Here is a 21,319-nt window from a genome sequence, read left to right as displayed (position 1 = left end):
TTTCCCTATTTTTTGACTTTATTGCACTTTTCTTGCAGTTGAGCAGCATTCAATCAATTGCTTTCATCCAAGTGAATGACTTTGAAATGATTCACATTATAAGATTTAGAAACATTTTTCCACATTTTTTTAATGTTTGTGTTCATATTTATTTTAGATATAATTTATATATAAGATGTTCTTTAAAGTTCATAGTTTTTTTAAGTTTCTGCTTGGACTTGTTGGTGGCACTATATTTACCCATATAATAAAATATACCTCACAATTCCATTATGACAATTGCATTGCTAAGAGAGGATTAGAAAATATAGCATCTGATATCAGTTTGGAGCAAATAGAAAAAACTAAACTAAAGAAAAAGAAGTTCATTCTTATTGGCATTATGACTGCTGAAAAATACCTTGATAGTCGAGCAAAAGCTGTCTATGAAACTTGGGGATCAGATTTAAAAGGTTATGGAAAGCTCATTTTTTTTGCAAGTAGCCAGTCTAAACATAGTAATTTGCCAGTTGTTTATTTGGATGGTGTTGATGACTCATATCCTCCGCAGAGGAAATCTATGATGATGTTAAAGTATATGCATGATAACTACATTGATGAGTATAAATGGTTTCTCCGTGGGGATGATGATGTTTACATCCGAATTGACAAACTAAAGTCATTTTTGAGTGGATTAAACAGCGATGATGATCTATATATTGGACAATCAGGAAAATACAAAGAAATTTTGAATTTTAAAACAAACGAAAATTATTGTTTAGGTGGACCTAGCTTTCTATTTACTGCCAGTGCTCTTTCTAAACTTATACCATATGTGAGATTTTGCCTTGATCATTTAAAAACCAAGCATGAAGATGTTGAAGTGGGAAGATGCATGCATAACTTTGTTGGAATTTCTTGCACTTGGGCATTAGAGGTATTATTTATGATTTTTAGTATTGCATAAAGCTTAGGAACAAAAAAGACAAAAGTTCACTTATTTAGTGTATATAAGGTCTCCAGTGTAAATATATTTTTAAGTAATAATCAGGATAATTGGGATGCATTTTATCTTGTGATGATTTTCTGATAAACCTCTCTTATTATAGTATGTTATAGTGTTAGTAGTAATTAAAATTAAATTATAACAGAACACTGTTCATATTGATTGAAAATTCATAAATAGAAATTGATTTGTAGAATCTTAACTGTTTTATCTACTGTATTTTAATGTATATACTTGAGCTTTCTATGTTGCATAGATGGAATCTTTATTTTATCATAATCGTGCTGGAATTAGCGCCTTGTTGAAAATGGTGAAAACTAATGCTGTTCATAATGCAATCACAATACACCCTATAAAAATTTCTCCTTACATGCAAATCCTTCATTTTCATTTTTTGGAATTAAAAATACGTGAACACACTCAAGATACAGTGTGGCTACAAAGGCAACTTAAAACACTTGATATGGTTCTATCAAAAGGTAGCTATTAAAATATTGAGTAAAAAATAATTTTTCATTAATTTGTTATTTCATTGGTTATTTCATTGTTTATTTCATTGGTTACTTCATCGTTTATTTTATTGGTTATTTCATTGGTTATTTTTTTTTATTGTTTGTTTCATCATTTACCTTATTTGTTATTTTGTGGTTTATTTCACAAATTCTCTAAAATTTTCATTAATTTTTTTCTTAAACTTAACTTACACATAAAATTAATTTTGTTTTATAAAATGTTGTTAAAAATTCCAGATATTAGTTAAATTTAAGAAAATGTTTTTTTAAACTTAACATCTTAAACAGTTTTTTATTGATTGGTTATTTGATTGGTTATTTTAATTGTTTATTTGATTGGTTATTATAACTTCAGAGAGTTTTTTCTTACCAAAAGAAATGTATCATTGGTGATAAGCTTCATACAAGAGTTAGTAAAAAAAAAAAAACACTATTGATTTTGAGGGGATAAATAACATTTCGTTTTGTATCAAATTATGATTATAGATTTTCTTGCATAGCGCTCTCTTTAACATTTTTATATCCTGCCCTTTTCATGAACCTCATTTGTTGCCGTTTTTACAGCTTGTTTAACATTTCGTTTAGGTTTAAACAATATATCTCTTGATGAGATGCTGTCGTTGAAGAGTCTAAATAATTTTTATAATCAAATGCCAAAAGATGAGGAACCTGAATGGGAAATGTTTACAGCTCAAAAAGTAAGCGTATCACAAGTAGCTTTGTTGAAATTGTGCTATCTGCTATAATCCTGATAAGATTAAAAGTTTTTTTAAACCAATTTTCCTTTTACTTTATATGGTTTTATTTGGTTAACCACAAATTAATTTTTCAACCCAAGATAACGATGTTTTATATAAAAAGTCAAGCAAACCAGGGGTCACTACTACAAAACTCATTCCGATCGGAATTCACGACAATTTCATCTGAAACCCGCTGAAATGAGCGGATTGCTGCTATAAACTAAGGGCCTGCGTCTCGGAATCGTTTTGTCGAAATGAACCGGGAAAAGCGTAACGAGACGAGAAATTTCCCGGAAAAAAATAACGAGACAAAGGAAACGATTATCCCGGAATAAAGTTACAAATCGGGATATAATTTTTTTCTCGGAATTTAAGAACTGTGTCCCGGATAATTACGAAACGTTACGAGACAGATCAATTATATTGACTAGATATTTAACTCGCGCTTTCCACAGTGAAGAAAATTTTTTGCCAACCAAGTTTGTTTTGCCAGCCAGAAATGACGCACAGTGACTCAAAACATCAACAAAAAAATGGCACTAAACCCCTCACAATTTTTTGGTAAATATAGTGCCCTTTTTTAAATAATATTAAATTAGAATGATCATTTATTTAAAAAGTAAAAACAGTTTTTTAATAAAACTTATATTTTACATTTTATGGTTAAAAGAAGTTAAACATTTTAATAATATTTTCAAAGAAATCTAAAAAATGAGAGATTTTTATTTAGTAAAAATGGAGAACTTTTAATCTAAATTAAAGCCTATATTTACTTCGAAGATAATCTTATAACTTTATAAATTTTTTGAAGAAATACAAATGCCAATGAACCCATAAAAACCTTGTCTTCCGCCATTTTTTAACAGTGGTTTATTATATCAAAATAAATGAAAATGGCGGAAAACAAGGTTTTTATGGACTCATTGACATTTGTATTTCTTGAATTTGAGTTTTTTACTTGTATTACTTGTTTCAACATATCAAATATAGTTTCAAGAAACATATTTTTTTCATCATATGCTACTTAGAAATTTGTTAAAATGTTTTAATTTGAATAATTATTTACCATTCAAGAAGTGCTGGATATTTGAAATAGCATTACTTAAAAACTTCAGTATTTCCTGTAATATACAAGTAATATTATTTACTTAAACATGATAGGGAACGTAATGTGATAATTGTCAAAGAGGTTATAACATAAAATGTTAAACAGTGTAAAGTGAAAAATGACATAAAGTACTCAAAAATGTTTCTGATATATATTAATGATTTTAAAAACAACAATAACAAAAAGAAAAGATCTTATCCCGAAATTAGGTGAATTAGGAGTGGATAAATTACGATTTTGGAAGGATTTACTTGACGAAATCAAATAAAACTGAAGAAATTAGCAAATAGAACATAAATTAATGCTACTTTAGATAGATTTATTTCAAAAGTGAAGAAAAAAACTAAAACAATGTGGTAAAAATGATGATTCTTTTATAGAAAAAAAATACCAATGGCTTCAAGAAAATCTTATGACCAATAAAAGTAGCCATTTTGGTTCTGGAAAACCCCATAAACAATGGGTGGTCCTAAGTGAGCAAATGAAAAGAGAAAAAATAAAAGAACTAGGTATTGAATATCATGCTCTATTGTTAGTCTCTGCAAGAATTACACTTTTTAAAAAAAGTCAAATGTTTTATAGATCAAAAAACTTAAAGAAACTTTGGATAACCTTTCCCTTAATTATGAGTGTAAAACAAACTCTGGCATTAGAAGTGAATACTGACCTAAGCAGTAAACAATATTAAATGATCAGAAACTTGGACACATATTTATCCCCTTCTTCCGATATATTTTAGTGGAAAGATTTAAATACTATCCCAAGAATATTTTTTCCCCCTGATTTCAGTTGTTACCATTAACGTTTATAAAGCTGTGTTTATGTAGATGGTATAACAATATCAATAATAGCAGCTGAAATAAATAATGGTAATTGTGCCAGAAATTCATTATTTAAATTTCACATTAAGGATGAACTAGTATGTCTCGTTATGTCTCGTTATGTCCCGTTAAAAAGATGTAAATTCCGGGAAATTGTAAAGGTCCTATTTTGTCCGGGACATCTCGTCTCGTCTCGGCATCGTCCCGATTTTCGAGTGAAAATTGAAAATTGTCTCGATTTTTATCGCTAATCGGGAAAAGGCTTTTAGGATCGTCTCGTCTCGCTTCGATTAAAAAAATAACGAGACGCAGACCCTTTCTATAAACACATTTTTTCGTAATTTCCGCTAATTTAAGCGTAAAAACCCGATAAAAATTTACGCGATCATTGTGTAGCGGAAATCGTAAATCCGATAATTTGAGCTAGCATTTTTTTTTTTTAACAGTTTCTTGTTTTGAATACAAAAACAGAAATCAAATTAAAAAAAATTAGAATAAAAAGTTCCACATTTCATTTTTCAGTCTACCTCGAGAACAGATAATCAACAGTGGGTAGGAAATTTAAAATATGAATTTGGGCACGAATAAATTTCTTACTTTTTTCATACCAAACTCTATTTTCACATAAATTTCTCCACAAATATCAAACACCAAGTTAATCACTAAATGTTATTTGCAAAAAAAGAGGCCATTAAGGTTAGTGTCACTAATTATGAAAGAAACTGCTTTGCCAATTACAAATACTTTTATCTAGATTTCTTTATATTGCAGTAGAACACACTGAATTTGAATATAAAAACTCAGAATTTTTAAATTCTGAGTTTGATAGTTCTGTAAATAGTTTTATAGTTCTATAAATAGTTCTATAGAATATATTACAACTATTCTAGAATTAAAATTCTAGAATAGTTGTAATATATTCTATAGAACTATTTGAGTCTAATGTCAAAAACAATCTCATCCAGCTCATCAGTATTAGCTTTTGACTCCCCATATTACTTTTGTTAGAATCTGTCACCTTCTTTGTAGTCACTTGTTTGATGTTGTCCCAGAAGTCCTACATAGTTAAATAATACATTTTAAGTTCGTAACATTTTACAACATTGATTACATCTATACTATGATATTGCATTATTGCAGTATTTTGCACCGTCTATATTAGGAACCATTTACACCTTGAACAATAGGTCATTTTTACTATATTAAAATATTGTCAGGTAACTAAAACTGATGCCCAGCAATTTTTATTTTTGTAAAAATGACACAAATTCTCCAACTCACAAAATGTGTAAATGGCATCTAAGGGTCAACATAGACAGGTGATAATAAAACAATACTTTTTATAAATTAAAATTATCAAGGATATGATAACCACAGACTTTCTCTCTCCTACAAACTTACACTAAATGATTATAAAGATAATTAAACTTTTCAGGAGACAACAAATAAAGTTATTCCATTGGTCAGAGCAAGCTTAATTATTTCTTTAATTTCTGCTAAAAAAAAATTTAATAAATGGAATTGAAGTGTTCAATCTAAGTTTACTAGAACAACTTTTAGGATGTTTTTTGATGCTTTTTAAAGGTATTTATTAAGGGTCTGCGTATCGTTATTATTTTGAACCGATAACGATATGACACGATAACGATATCAAACGATATGAGTTTGTCTATGAAACGATAATATCAGTTTAGTTATCGTTTGAAACAATAAACAAACGATAACTTATCGTTTGAAACGATATTATCGGCTTTTTTTTATCGGTTTATTGGAATACATAAAAATAACGAGAATACCGATATTTATCGGTATAATAACGATATTTTTTACAATATTCCAATTTATTTTTTTTTTAAAATGCCAAATTTTAGTTCAAATATATAATAAATCTTCAAGTCGAGTCAAGATGTCGTTTTGCCTATCTTAACTGGTTTTACAAGTTAATCCTTCCCAATTGTATATATTATCTGGATGTCTAACTTCACAAAAATTCTGTAAAGAAAAAGTGAAGCAACACTGTTCTCCAAATTGACCCCCAGGTTGAAACTCTCCCCACTCCTGATTTTTTTACATTTAATCAATCATATGCATTAGTAAACACAATATATGTTGTCAAAAAAAATCTGAACTAAGTGCTAAATATGTTACTTCCAAAATTAAAACACATAATTTTTGGCTTTTTTTCTTCCAAAGTTTTAATAAAGTCAGCCATTATTGTAGTCAAAATAATCCATTAATATTTATTTATTTCATTTACAAAAAAACCATAATATAAATACATTTGTATCACAAATGATATTTAAGTTAATGCCTGTTTAAATTAAAATTTACCACAGCAGATTTTAGCTCTCCATAACTTTTTGTCCTATGTTTCTTTTATAATCCAAGTCTTTTCATAGCTACCTATGCTAATATTATTGCAATCTACAAAGGTGAGAATGTGACACTAAAATATGTATTTTCCATGAAACTGTCAAGTCATAGCTAAATACATCTTTTGTAAAATAGTTGAAGACTAGAAAATGAACTTTTGAAATCTTGAGTTTTAACAGAAATATCTGTACCCATTTCCAAACCAAACACAGCTGATTTCACTAATGAAAACTTACGCAAGCAATTCATTATTGGTAAAATATTGATTGCTGCAGTTAAGGTCACATCCTCCTCCAAAATTTCTAATAGGGGCATAAATCAATTATCATTGTTTCCATCTAAACCTACACCATAATACCCTCTCATTAATATGTAATGTGTTTTCAACAGGTGGAGGAACAATTTGTTCAAGAAAAGTTTCTTGATCTTCTTTTAAGTAAATGAAATGAGGATTTATTACATTTTTGTATTCCTGCATTTTCAATCTTTTTTTTCCACCATATACATATTTATCATAACATAAGTCTATGGAGCCCAACGTTCTTAGTTTCCCTGCTTCAAGGGAGCATTCTCCTTCACAATACAGGCAGGCATATTTACCAGAGTGACTTCAAAGTTCTAAAAACACCATTTGCACACTTTAGGTCAAATGCCATACTGAAGTTTACTTCTTCAAGTTGAAGAAGAACCAATAATTTTTGGAGATTGCCATTATCCTCTAAGACCATCTCCACAATGGCAAGAATATAGCATTGCTTGACACCAGAATCTTCATATATTTCAAAGGAAGAATAATGATTTTTTGGATTGAAAACAAAAATAACTTTTAAGAAGTTTTGACCAACATTTAAAGATATTCAGAGTTTCCTACAATTCATTCATTTTAACATTAATAATCGATTCTACAGCACTTGTTAGATTCCTGTGTAAAGTAGAACATGATTTTTTGGTTTTATTTTTAGAGAGTTCTAATGCATTTGATAGCTCCATAATATTTTGGAACAAGATATGATTTACTTTCTTTCTTTTTGACTTAATTTCATTTACTCCACTTGTAACAGAGAGAAGATTTCCACCTGTAGACATCTTGAACTGCTCTACACTTACAATGCTTTCACTCTCCATTTTATGCTTTAACAATCCAGATGCTACTTGTTCTGCATGTTTATCTCCAAGTGATTCACTAATATCTACTATATTGGTTACTGCTTTACTTTTGCAACAATCATAAGAAACTCCTCTAAAATTAGTAGTAAGAATTTTATAACAGTTTTTGAAATAAGTAAAAACAATAAAAATTATATTGAATCAAACTATAAAATAACATAAAGAGAAAAAATGTTTTAACTGATCTTATCTTAACCTTATTTTTAAATTAGAAAATCATAAATATAAATAATCTATACTAAGATTTAAATAGCAGAGTCCACAGATTTTTTCAGCTACATTTAAAGTATTTTACCCTGGCTAATTATTTGTCTGGATACATATCAGAGATTCGCCTAATAGTACTCCTATTTACCTGAAATGCATTACTTTCTATCAAATACATTATTCTACCTGAAGTATATTATATAATATCAATATGTGTGTGTGTTAATATATATATATATATATATATATATATATATATATATATATATATATATATATATATATATATATATATATATATATATATATATATATATATATACATATATATATATATATATATATATATATATATATATATATATATATATATATATATATATATATATATAAAAACACACACACATACACACACACACACAAACACAAACACACACACACACACACACGCACACACTGGCTAGAGAGTATATCAAAGGTACTTTAATCTATATATATATTAATGGGTTATTTTGACTACCATAATGGCTGACTTTATTAAAACTTTGGAAGAAAAAAAGCCAAAAATTATGCGTTTTAATTTTGGAAGTAACATATTTAGCATTTAGTTCAGATTTTTTTGACAACATATATTGTGTTTACTAATGCATATGATTGATTAAATGTAAAAAAATCAGGAGTGGGGAGAGTTTCAACCTGGGGGTCAATTTGGAGAACAGTGTTGCTTCACTTTTTCTTTACAGAATTTTTGTGAAGTTAGACATCCAGATAATATATACAATTGGGAAGGATTAACTTGTAAAACCAGTTAAGATAGGCAAAACGACATCTTGACTCGACTTGAAGATTTATTATATATTTGAACTAAAATTTGGCATTTAAAAAAAAAAATAAATTGGAATATTGCAAAAAATATCGTTATTATACCGATAAATATCGGTATTCTCGTTATTTTTATGTATTCCAATAAACCGATAAAAAAAGCCGATAATATCGTTTTAAACGATAAGTTATCGTTTGTTTATTGTTTCAAACGATAACTAAACTGATATTATCGTTTCATAGACAAACTCATATCGTTTGATATCGTTATCGTGTTATATCGTTATCGGTTCAAAATATCGGTTCAAACCGATATACCGATAACGATACGCAGAGCCTTAGTATTTATTGTTATTTATAGAGTAATAGAAGTGGCGAAGGCTTCCTTTTAAGGGCTTATAATATGTTGCATTCAGGACCAATACATTTTGTCTGGTCAAAATGGATCCTGGTCAAAATGAACATCTAATGTGAATAAAATTTGGTAATCTAATTTTTAAACTAGGTTTAGAATACTTTTGGAAATGTAAGAAATTATTACATGTCTTAGGTAGAAGATGTTTGGAATGGGGAGTCCATTTGCAACTGCTTCAGAATAAATAGCCTCCCATGCCTGGTTTTTCAAGATTTGTAACCTTTGCTGTTTTTGAGCCATCTGTGACTTGTCACCAAATCTTCAAATTAAAACATCTTTGCATTGTTTAATCCAGTCTGCCAAAAGAATTTTTTGTGACAAACTCAATGACACTTGAACTGCTTGGGCATCTTTTCTCTGCTTCTAGGATAAAAAAAGTTAAAAGCACATTAAATGTAATATACTAAATATGGAAATGGTATTATGTATAGAGTAAACACAGACAGGCGACAATTACAATAAAGGATAACTTTGATTTAGTGTTTTGAAAATTATTTAACATGACACAGTAACGTCACTTCCTTAAAATTACTGTTTAATTGCTTCTGTGTGCATGTCTTTGTTATACCTTAAAAAAAAATATTTTATGGAAATTTTATACATAATTATTGCCATTGTAGTATGTCTATAATATAGACATATCACAAAGGCAAATCCAGTGAAAAAATTACTTATAACTATTTAATAGTGAAACAATTCATTTAATGAAGCATTCGTTAGCTGGCCTTGTAAATTGATAAAGAACGTCTTTAAACTCCTAATGCATATGAACGTAGGACTGTGCTAGCTAGTTGCACAGAAAGATTCATAATTGGAAATAGTTATAATGTATATTTAAGATAAGGATAGGTTTAAGATAAGGATATTGGGTTTACATTTCTTTTTTGAAATTTGTTTTTTTTTTGTATCGTTTAGTTGAAAGTTTGCACGTCCATAATATAAACAAAACAAAATGTAAAAAAACAATGGATGAACTAGATAATATGTTTTCGTTTTTCATGAATCCGCTTATATTTTCGTCGGAAAATTTTTACGATTCGAAAAAAAATGTTTATAGTAAAGGCAATTTGGGATTATCGGGTTTACGCTAATTTTGTCGAATCCGAAGAAATTCATCGGGTTTACGATTTTTTTAATTCCGATCAGAATGAGTTTTATAGTAGTGACCCCAGAACTGTAAAGTATATAAGTCAATAATGTAATATTAAGTATTAATATTACATTTTTGACTAATATACTTTAGGGTTACGAAGTGTTAAAAATCGAGTTTTTACTTTAAGCGAACATTTAAATATTTCTAAAACCTTGAATTATTATGAAAAGTGGTTTGTAAAGCGAACCAAATGCTAAAATGAATTTAGCACATTTAAAAGTAAAGATTTTTATTTAACATATTTTTAGATTCACTCGCACGTTCAGACAACGAAGCATGAAATTTCTCGTTCTTTTAAAGTCAGTATAAATGACGTCCTACGTCAATTGATGTCAATCATTAATAAAGGTGGCGGTGAAACATTGAGAGAAATGCTGATATTTAAGCGACTAAATTTTGGTTATCGTCGTTACCATCCAAAGTATGGCGTACAATATATATTAGATTTTCTAATGAACTACCGTGCTCCTTTGGGTCTTAAAAATCAAAGACTTGATATTCATGACCACCATCAGGCTTATTTGCAGCAACCATTCGGAAATACTATTTACTCAATTGATCATAAGAACGATATACTAAAAGACATTCTGAATTTTATTTTACCGCTAGATGGTAACTTTTCCGCTTTCGTAAATTTTATGTCAATTTACGAAAAAATATGTCTACAACGCAGTTTCGATACCTCACTGACTGTTGTTTACTTTAGCATGGTTACGCCATCTGCTAAACATGTGCAATATTTTATGGAATTTAAAACAAAGTATCCGCGTTCTGTTCTGCAATGGATTGAACTAAACGAGTCATTCTCGCGCTCGTTGGGATTAGCCACTGGAGCCTTAAACTGCGATAAAAATTCACTGCTTGTTTTCTCAGACATTAATATGAACTTTAATGAAGGATTTTTAAAGCGGTGTAAAACAAATGCAAGAAAAGGCCGACAAGTATATTACCCTATGGCCTTTAATCAATCGTCTTCTTTCGAAAAACTTTCATTAACTAATTCTCCTTTTCATATATCGAAAGATAATGGTTTCTGGAGTGTACACGAATTCAAAATATCATGTCAATATCGAGCAGATTTTGATTCAATTGGTGGGTTTAATATGTCTATTCCGGAAGAAGAAAATAAAGATATAGATTTATATGAAAGGTTAAAAATTTATTTAATAAGATTTTTGATTCATTTTTAAATTTCTTCTTGTTGCCTAATTGACTTTTTACTTTAATTCAAGATACCTCATCAATGGAGAACCCGCTGTATTTCGAGCATTTGACCCTGGTTTGTTTCAAACTCATGACTTATGATATTTTTCTACCAAGTTATCAGTGTTATCATATATTGAACATCAACATTTGATGTGAATTGTATAAAAGCACATGATGTTTTTTGTAAAACTCTCCAGGCATGAAGTTATATACAGAAATTTTGCCGACTACAAATAGATTCGCTCTTTTTGGCATATCTGTTTACAATTGGCGGCATAACGAAACAAATGAATGTTGCTGCTGATAAAAAACTTCTTTACCTTATTTCCAAGTCATCTTACTTCCTAGTCACGTCATCTAGTCGTTCATCTAATGTTCTACATTCTAAAAGAAACAAGATAATATATCTTTTGGTTATGCAGAAAATAGATCGCAATTTTACATTCTTTATTTTGGTGGATTCTTGAATTCGAAAAAGAATATAACATTCAAAAAGCTTATTTTATAAACCATTTATATTGAAAATTTTCAATCTCCAGTTTGCAACAACTTTTAGAAGCTGGCAAACTCAGAGTCGGTGTTATTATTGTCCAACAGTCTTGATCTACAAAGAATGCTCAACAAGTGGTCTAGTTCATCATCTGCAGAAAAAGCACAAAGCTGTATTTGGTTCCTAGGCCCCCAAAAAAATAGGAAAAGGAGAAACCTAAATAATAGTTTAGTCGGCAGTCATGAATTACAGAAATCAATTAGAGAACTTTTTATCTGAGCATGTTAATTGTGATGAATTCTCTATACATGATTTTAATAATTCTCTATACATGCAATCTGCAAAAGTGATTTTATTCAAATGTCTTTCACAGCCAGACAATTTCAACTGCCTAATCAGAAACTGCCGTCATAAAATTAACTCATCAAGAATGTAGAGTAACTAAAGCAGAACTGAAGTCAAATTAAAAAAAAAAAGAAGCAAAAAATATCCGAGTTTCAGTTTCAATGGATGAATGCACTTTAACGAAAAATCAGCGTTACTTGACCATTAATATCCAAGAGCAAAATCAACTCTTCAATATGGATTGATTAAGCTGATTAAGATCTCCAGATTGTATCCAGCAAAAAAGCTGCTATTCACAGATGGAGCAGGTAAATGAAGAAAATAAGTAAATTGTTGGTTTCAAAAATGAAGATGAAGAGCACTAGGAGGATAAAATGAAGATGAAGATGAACTTGGAGGATAATTTTGCCTTAAATGTACTTAATGAAGAGTAACCAGTTGTAGTCCCAAATTTCAATTCTTTGATAAACGAAATTCGTCTAGTAGTCGATGTATTTAATAAGAATCCAGAGCTAGTATTATATAAACCTTAACTTATTACTTCTCAAATGTATAAAAGAATTAGAAAAAAGTTAAGAGAAGATACAAAAAGAAAGAAGCTTAACAAAGTAACAGCTTAAACAAGTCAAATGAAAGTCCACCAAAAAGATTTACAGAGATATAGTTAGGGTTTAAAGAAAAAACCAAGTTGTACAATGTTGCGAGAAAAAACAAGTATGCTAAGTTTAAACTCAAATCTAGCACAATCAATCATTTATGGATGAGATCTGATTGCATCGATATCTTGTTCTAGAACATAAAAAAGAGCTAGCATTTTTTTAGAGGCTGCAAAACTTGATAGAACTCAATGCTGAGTATGATTGAGTGGTATCTGCTGCTATGACGTGCAATATCTAAGGCTATGTAGATCTATCAAGCAAAGTGGAATTCAAATTTTTCAAGATCTAAACTGTTCTCTTGAATCCATAAAAGTAGCAGTTAAAGTCCTGTGCAGAGACGATGATACTCTTCTTACTGTAGATTCTGTTTTTCGATTAATTTTTGCTAAACTGAGAAATAAACATAACTTCAATAAGTCCATAAGTTCAAGAACCATTAAACATTAACTATGCAGTTTATTCCAGTCTTCTATGATACCTAATGATGTAAAGAATCTAAGAGTTCTAGATAATAAGTTTTAAACAGCAATTAAAAAAATAAGAAATATTACTAAATATACTATACTAAATAATAATAAACAATAAGAAAAGCAATTAAAAAAATAGCAAAACTAATGTTGTTTTGTTTGTTTCAGACAAACGCAGAAGAAGACTTAGAGGTTTTAGATGATCATGTTCCCCTTAATGATAATGAGAGCATAACAGCAGCTGAAATTCTCTCTGAAAAGCTTAACAGCCTGATTAAGAGATTAACATTTACACGAAGCAGAAACACACAGTTATTGTTGCGTTGTCGTTTTAGTGATAAGTCAATTAATTCTTAAGCTTTTTTAAAAAGCTTCTGTAATACGAATGCAAATTAGTATAGGGGAAAACCTCAATGAATGGGACAGTTTTTGCAAAATGCTTTTTAAACGTAGATAAAATTGCTTAATATATATATTTAAATATGTTTGATAACCACCGACTCTTGCTCAATGATATAGTAAAACAAAAAAATTGGGTTTGTATTTGGCTATTGGAAAAAAGAGAGTTTTTTTGGAGCATGACATTTGTCCCATTCATTAAGTATTTCTCATTGAATGGGACAAACATAAAAGAATTAAAAATAAACGTATTTAATTTAATCATTTTTGAAATTAGTTTATTAATTGTAAATGTAGTTAAATATATAGATACATACATAAAGACCACACAAAAAGTATTTTTAACTTTAAACATTTTAACTCTAAATAAATTTTAATCAAAGTAGAACTTTCTCATTTTAGAATATTATATTTAGTTATTTTTATTTAAGTAAAATATTGCAGTATAAAAGTGTGTAAATAATACCCATTACCCATGGGGATAAAAGTAAGGGACTGCAGCATCCCTCTGCTGAGCTGTAAATAATACTTTGTTAAAATTCATTCAATAGGTAGTATTTTGTCCCATTCAATATGCCCATCACTTTATCCAAAAATGATTAGTCACACCAAAAACACCATTAGTTAAGCTTGACTGTTTTAATCACTGTAGTACTAGAGACTGCTATCTATTTAAGCATGGAATTTTATTTTCCACAACTCCAAAAATTGCTGCAAAATCAGAAAAAAAAAACGTTTTTAAAAATTACTTTTTACATTCGAAAACACAATAACATCTATTGTCATTACGGTCATAGAGCAATAGGATGGATGAGTCGGTCAGTTGAGTTCTTATTTCTATCACTCTTTGTTACAGGAATTTGAATATCCTTACATCGATGCTTCTATAAGAATCTGAGTTTGTCCCATTCAATAATCGTCCCATTCATTAAGGTTCTCCCTTACATTTTTGATTTTGTTTAATGCTTTTCTGATTACGAGACACCGAAATGTATAAGTTAAGTTTTATACAAAGTGAAGTAACCAAAAATACAGTTTTATTTTTTCTGGTTACAACCCGTTTTCCCAGTTTTAAAGTTGATTTCTTCCTGTTTCCAAGTTTTTCGTTGATCCTGTTGGTTCAATCACTAGAAAGAGAAAAATCCAATTTCATTTTTAACAAAAATCCAAAATTTAAAACATTTTTTCCAAATGTTTGATGATTTTACTTTTGTGAATTACGCTCTAATGCAAAGCCGAAAAAACGAAAAAATATTAAATCTTGAACACTATTATTTTGTTCACTTATCTTTTGCCGCTTCATCGTTCCAAGTTTACCATTATTTTCTACTGGATTTAAATCTGGGGATTATACTGACAATCCAATCATTTATATCATTATATTGGAGCCATCTCTCAGCTTTAGTAGCCATATGCTTAAGATCGATATCTTGTTAATATACCTAACAAAACGGTTTGTTATTGTCAGCATATGAAAGCATTATTTCTTAATATATTGATATAAATATCAGCTGTCATAACGTCTGTTATTGAGTAAGAAAGACCAACAACGGGTTACAGAAAGCATCTCTAAATCACAGAACCTTGCATCACTAAACTTTACCTGTAATACCCTAAATTAGAAACGCAGTACAAAATTTTGGCTTGAGTATTTTAGTATTGCTGCATTTTAAAAATAAACCACCTATTTTCTTGTAAACAATAACTAAAGAGTTTTTTTTTTAATCGAATTTTTACTGGAACGCATTCATTTTTTGGAAACTTCAAAACATGCTTAATTTAACTACAAATAATAAACTGAGTCTACAAAGAACACCTCTCAGACTTAGCATGGTTGTAAATTTGCAAAATAGTATTATTTAAAACAATAGTGCAACATGTCTTAGAAATAATAGTAACTAAAAATTTAAAAAAGTTGGAATACTTTGATGGCATGTTTGTTATTATTTCTATCACTTTAATGTCAATATTTAATATTGAATGAATTTTATTATAATTGATTAACGGTTTTGTAACCTAATTGGCGATTTTTTGAAGTTTTTTCATATTATTGTTTTACACAGTTTTCCTTGAAAAAAGACTATTTTAAAAAATGTCAAAAGCAGTAAACTTTATCAATTCCTTACAGTGAAGATACTTCACTCTCATGATTCCACCTTCAAACTCTCTTTATTTTTCTGTTGTACGGAAAACTGCTGGTATACTAACTTCTATTGAAAACTTGAATTATATTTTATGATATTGGCTAAAGATTTTATCCAGCCATTAAATAATCAACCAGCTTGTTATTTGTTGTGCTGTTGTTTAAAAACTCTCACTATACTAAAAGCAAATATAAATAAAAACAACTTTAAGAAGATTAAAATGCAATAGCTTACTTCAAGGGTGGTCCTCAGAATCAGGGTAGTTCATTAGAAGATCCAATATATATTGTGCACCAATAATTTATGAATGATTTCTTTGTTCAAAATTTTTTTATCATTTCAGCTTTTTTTTAGTTTTTGTTTTTCAAAAAATAAATTCCAAAACAAAAACAAGTTACACTCATAAAGTGTTGACACCTTTTCTTACAACTTAATTTAAAACCGTTGCACAATCTTAAATCGATCTTAAATTGTTAAAGAATTACTGGCTCCTGTCTGATCCGTCAGACGCTAAGTATTAGAATTGGGCGTCGCGCAGCATTCTGCACAGCTCGAAAATTTTGGAATGTAACATCAATGAAAACACGCGAAAAAATACTTTTGGCGGAATGACAGTTCATACTAATTGGCAATGATTCGCAGAATTTTTATAATCCAGGATTACGGCCCGTGAAAGAAATTAGCATTTTTAAAAAATTGATTGATTTGCAAAATTTTGAAGTTATTTTTCAAAGATTTTTATCTAAGTTAAATAATTTTTTTTGCTTGAAAATCTTTGAAATGTTTGAAAACATAAATATATAATCAGAGGTGGGCACTTCCGATAAAAGTTCCGATATACCGATATTCTGATAACTATCGGACTAAGCAAAAAGTATCGGACTATCGGACTAAAAAATTAATTGACTACGACTATCGGACCATCCAAATTCCGTATTTCCGTCTTCCTAATATTTATATCATGAATTCCATCGTTACGGAATCACCGATTTGAGCTTATTTTCCTCATTTATGTTATAAAAATAAAAAAGCTGTAATGTGTATATTGTTATTCTATATTCTATATTCTATATTCAACTGTAATGTGCATATTGTTATTCTATATTCATATAGAATAACAATATGCACATTCATATATAACACATTCATATATAACATATATAACAATATGCACATTCTATATTCATATAGAATAACAATATGCACATTACAGTTTTTTTATTTGTATAACATAAATGTGGAAAATAAGCTCAAATCGGTGATTCCGTCACGATGGAATTCATGATATATGAAATAAATTATTTTTTTTGAAAAAGTTCAAATTCAAAGATTGTGTCATATTCTCTTATGAGGAGGGCGGAAGATTGATATCATAGCTTTTGTATCTTTTATGTGAAATAATTCAACTTATGCCTATTTTTTTTGCACTGTATTTATTAAATTTTGTATGTAAGGTATTGCACTTATAAATCTAAGGCCATTTTTCAATTTTGAAAAACTTTGCAAATACTTTTTTCAAAATGGGTAAAAAAAAAAAAAAAAATAAAAGCATTAAAATATTTTAAGCTATCGGACTATCGGAGTATCGATATTCAGACTGGCTTATTAGGAAAACTATCGGACTATCAGATATCGGACTAAAAAAAAAAGTGTTGCTAACCTCTGTATATAATTAAGAAACATAGTTAAGTATTTTAGTTTTGAAATAATTTATATGACTTGCCATATGTCTAATGCAACCAAAATTTTTTGTTTTAATACAAGTTAATATTTGTTTATTTTTTAAATAAACATGATGCTTTAGTTTTTTGTAAGCTTTAATAAAAGTTGTCACAAAAAATTAATCTTTGTTTATTTTTTAAATTCTCTGATGTTTTAGTTTTTTGTAAGCTTTAACAAAAGTTGTCACAAAAAATTAATCTTTGTTTATTTTTTAAATTCTCTGATGCTTTAGTTTTTTGTAAGCTTTAATAAAAGTTGTCACAAAAAATTAATCTTTGTTTATTTTTTAAATTCTCTGATGTTTTAGTTTTTTGTAAGCTTTAACAAAAGTTGTCACAAAAAGTTAATCTTTGTTTATTTTTTAAATTCTCTGATGTTTTAGTTTTTTGTAAGCTTTAACAAAAGTTGTCACAAAAAATTAATCTTTGTTTATTTTTTAAATTCTCTGATGCTTTAGTTTTTTGTAAGCTTTAATAAAAGTTGTCACAAAAAATTAATCTTTGTTTATTTTTTAAATTCTCTGATGTTTTAGTTTTTTGTAAGCTTTAACAAAAGTTGTCACAAAAAATTAATCTTTGTTTATTTTTTAAATTCTCTGATGCTTTAGTTTTTTGTAAGCTTTAATAAAAGTTGTCACAAAAAATTAATCTTTGTTTATTTTTTAAATTCTCTGATGCTTTAGTTTTTTGTAAGCTTTAATAAAAGTTGTCACAAAAAATTAATCTTTGTTTATTTTTTAAATTCTCTGATGTTTTAGTTTTTTGTAAGCTTTAACAAAAGTTGTCACAAAAAATTAATCTTTGTTTATTTTTTAAGTTCTCTGATGCTTTAGTTTTTTGTAAGCTTTAATAAAAGTTGTCACAAAAAATTAATCTTTGTTTATTTTTTAAATTCTCTGATGTTTTAGTTTTTTGTAAGCTTTAACAAAAGTTGTCACAAAAAAGTGTTTGAAAATCATTAAAAATCTTAAATTCAGCAAAAATCTCATGCTGACTGTCGAAACTCAGTGTGCATTCTTTGCATGTCTAAAAGTGATCGATGCCTAACACTTTTTCTGATCACTAGATTGAAAAAGTAGACAAAAGAGTGCTGAGAACAAAATAAGGCTCTCCCAATGGTACAGTGAAACTGAGCAAAAGGCTTGTTGAACCAAATTTTGCAAAGAAGTTTGCCGCACAAGAAAAGCTCAAGAACCAAAAAGTCCTATTCCAAAGTCACTAAAGCTGTGTATTTCTTCTCTAAAGGGCTCTTGAGTTAAAAAACAGCTACTCATTGCAATCTCAGAAAAAATGCCAGAAATGTGGTTCCTTGAGAATGTTAAGAAGCATTAGAACTACCCACTAAGCTTTTGTTGCCGAAGGAAGTAATGCCAAGAGTGCAAAGCAATCTCATCAACTCTCAATTGCTTCACTTGCCAAATAAATCACTTGTTTCAGACATTATTCCACCCATGGACTTCACTTGCTTCTTGGAGTAGTGAATCATCTCTTCAAGAATTTCACCTGTATTTGGCCTTCAAGTCAGGAATGGCAAAAAGCTTTACATATTCTTAATCAACAATTTCATGGGGAAATTTTATTAAAACAATTGTGGAAAACTGTTACAAAATGTTGACATCTTCCCTTTCATTGAGAAATTCCATTGCTTTGAAAAAGTTGTAATGTCTTGTTTTGGAACTCAACTTGATGACAACTACGAAGAGTACATTGAAAATATTCAAACAGCATACATGGAACTTCCAGTTGCCATCACACAACAGGTTCAGTTTTCTTTCATGTGTAGCAGTTCATTTCGAAGAACATTCAAGGCCTTGGACTCTACAGTGAGCAATCAACTGAAGCTCTTCACTTAAACTTCAAGCCCCAATAGTAACATTTCAAGAGATAGAAAACCCATCCAGAATATTGTATTCATTTGTTGAACTGTGTTGCTAATTGCAACAACAAGCATGTCTAAGAAAACTTTTAACTACTGTAATGATAGAAGAAAGTGCAGAAAATCTTTTTTACGTTTTTTTTGTATGACAAAGTATGAGGTTATAATAAATTTGTCAAATTTTTCATGAATTGTTTATTTTCAAATGTAGAACATACATACTTGTTAAAGATTTAATTTTTATGTAACTTTTTATGCTGTCTCTGATTTAGACGTATTACTTAATTTTATCTTATGAATTTATTTTTAAAAATGCTAATTTCTCTCATTGACGGTTATCCAGGATTTTAAAAAATATTACCAATCATCATCCATCGGTATAAATTATCATCTCTCAAAAGGATTTTTTCGGGCGTTTTCATTGATGTTACGCTCCAAAATTTTCAAACAATGTGCTACAAAGTTTCAAGTTTAAAAAAAAGCCACTTTAAAACATAGAATTAAATTTGCAAAAAATCATCTTGATGGTGCCAAACACGAACTCCAATGAAATTATGTCTAAATTATGCAATTACAGCGATAACATTTATACCAGAGCAAATACTCGAATTATATTTACTATCTATATTATATCTAATAGTAAAACTTTTCATCGCTAAAAATTTAATTATGTTCCTAATACCTAAACCTATTGCAAAAGCTCCAAACGTTTGCATTGTCATTAATAAAAATAAAACGATTAAAATTTGTTAAGTTCTAAAAGCTGATTTACCAGTGTTTAGGCATTTCTCAATAAGACCGCACACCATCTTTAATCTCGCATTCCTGAATTTATGTTAAACCCCTCTTACCGCTCCTCATTATTCAAAACGCGTGTTATAAATGCGTATGTACATTCGTAAGAACGCGCATTTAAATTTGTATTAGCATAAATTATCTACCTCTTAGTATTAAATTTCTGTATCACACAAATAAACAACGTGGACGAAATCGAGAAAAATGTGAGTTTCTATCATCGCCTGCGTCATAATGTAAGTTGATAATTCTACCACATCACCTGCGTAGTAATGTAAGTTGATATTTTAAAGTTAGATTACTTTTTAATTATGCGAAAAATTTAATTTAAACAGAATAAAAGACTTGTAAAAATAAAAAAAATATTACCTTTTACCATACAGCACAATATTTGCGTTTTGGAAAAACTTAACCGCCGTGCAATTTCACTTGCATTGTGAAACGTTATAACTGACAAGTACTGACAAGCTTGATAATAACTTTAGATGTTTTTGGATGAAGATTGAAGAGTATAACTAACAATATAACAACTCTGATGACATTAAATGACATTTTTTGGGATTAAGTATTATAAAATTACACAAAGGAGTAAAACTTTAAGAATGTTTTTTTGAGTAATTATTAACATTTTATAAAATTAACTTGATAGACAAAAAGTAAATAGAAAAATTAGCTGAAAAAAACATTTTTTTTTAATGCATAAAATGGTACCTGTAGCTGGTGCCAAAACCACCAAAAGGTTAAAAGTCCCCGGCCAATTTAACAAACTCATTACAAAATCTTTTTTGCATATTTTATCAAATAAGATTAAAAATTCACATTATAATCTTTTAAGATTATAATGTGAATTTTTAATGAGCTAATATATTGGACTCAAATTGGGATAAAAAGTGCCCAAATTTTGTAAGCTCATT

The 21,319-nt window shown here is 28.7% G+C and overlaps 1 protein-coding gene, 1 long non-coding RNA gene and 1 pseudogene across 3 annotated transcripts; 1 reads left to right on the top strand and 2 right to left on the bottom strand.

Moving 5' to 3' along the window:
* The first annotated feature begins 122 nt into the window (after positions 1–122).
* On the top strand, positions 123–13,548 carry LOC149892923 (chondroitin sulfate synthase 1-like). The gene is made up of 5 exons (XM_090094441.1): positions 123–916; positions 1,242–1,464; positions 2,083–2,195; positions 10,552–11,453; positions 11,536–13,548. The coding sequence occupies exons 1-5, from the start codon at positions 176–178 to the stop codon at positions 11,606–11,608; spliced, it is 2,052 nt and encodes a 683-aa protein (XP_089950567.1). The 5' UTR covers positions 123–175; the 3' UTR covers positions 11,609–13,548.
* On the bottom strand, positions 6,717–7,789 carry LOC149892924 (uncharacterized; annotated as a pseudogene).
* LOC149892922 (uncharacterized) lies at positions 10,027–20,922 on the bottom strand. Of its 2 annotated transcripts, XR_016454660.1 has the most exons (3): positions 20,775–20,922; positions 20,552–20,667; positions 10,027–11,893 (listed from the first exon to the last, which is right to left on the bottom strand). It is a non-coding gene; the product is annotated as an uncharacterized LOC149892922 (long non-coding RNA). The 2 variants fall into 2 exon arrangements; XR_016454661.1 differs by lacking the exons at positions 20,552–20,667; positions 20,775–20,922 and adding an exon at positions 16,248–16,580.
* Between the last annotated feature and the right edge of the window lie 397 nt (positions 20,923–21,319).

This window comes from Hydra viridissima, unplaced genomic scaffold, assembly GCF_058129835.1.
Source record: "Hydra viridissima isolate aposymbiotic clone 2 unplaced genomic scaffold, HvirCarnegie_v1 scaffold_1, whole genome shotgun sequence".
Taxonomy (NCBI): domain Eukaryota; kingdom Metazoa; phylum Cnidaria; class Hydrozoa; order Anthoathecata; family Hydridae; genus Hydra; species Hydra viridissima.
Note: the sequence above shows the minus strand (reverse complement) of the source record. Positions and strands in the feature narration are given on the sequence as shown.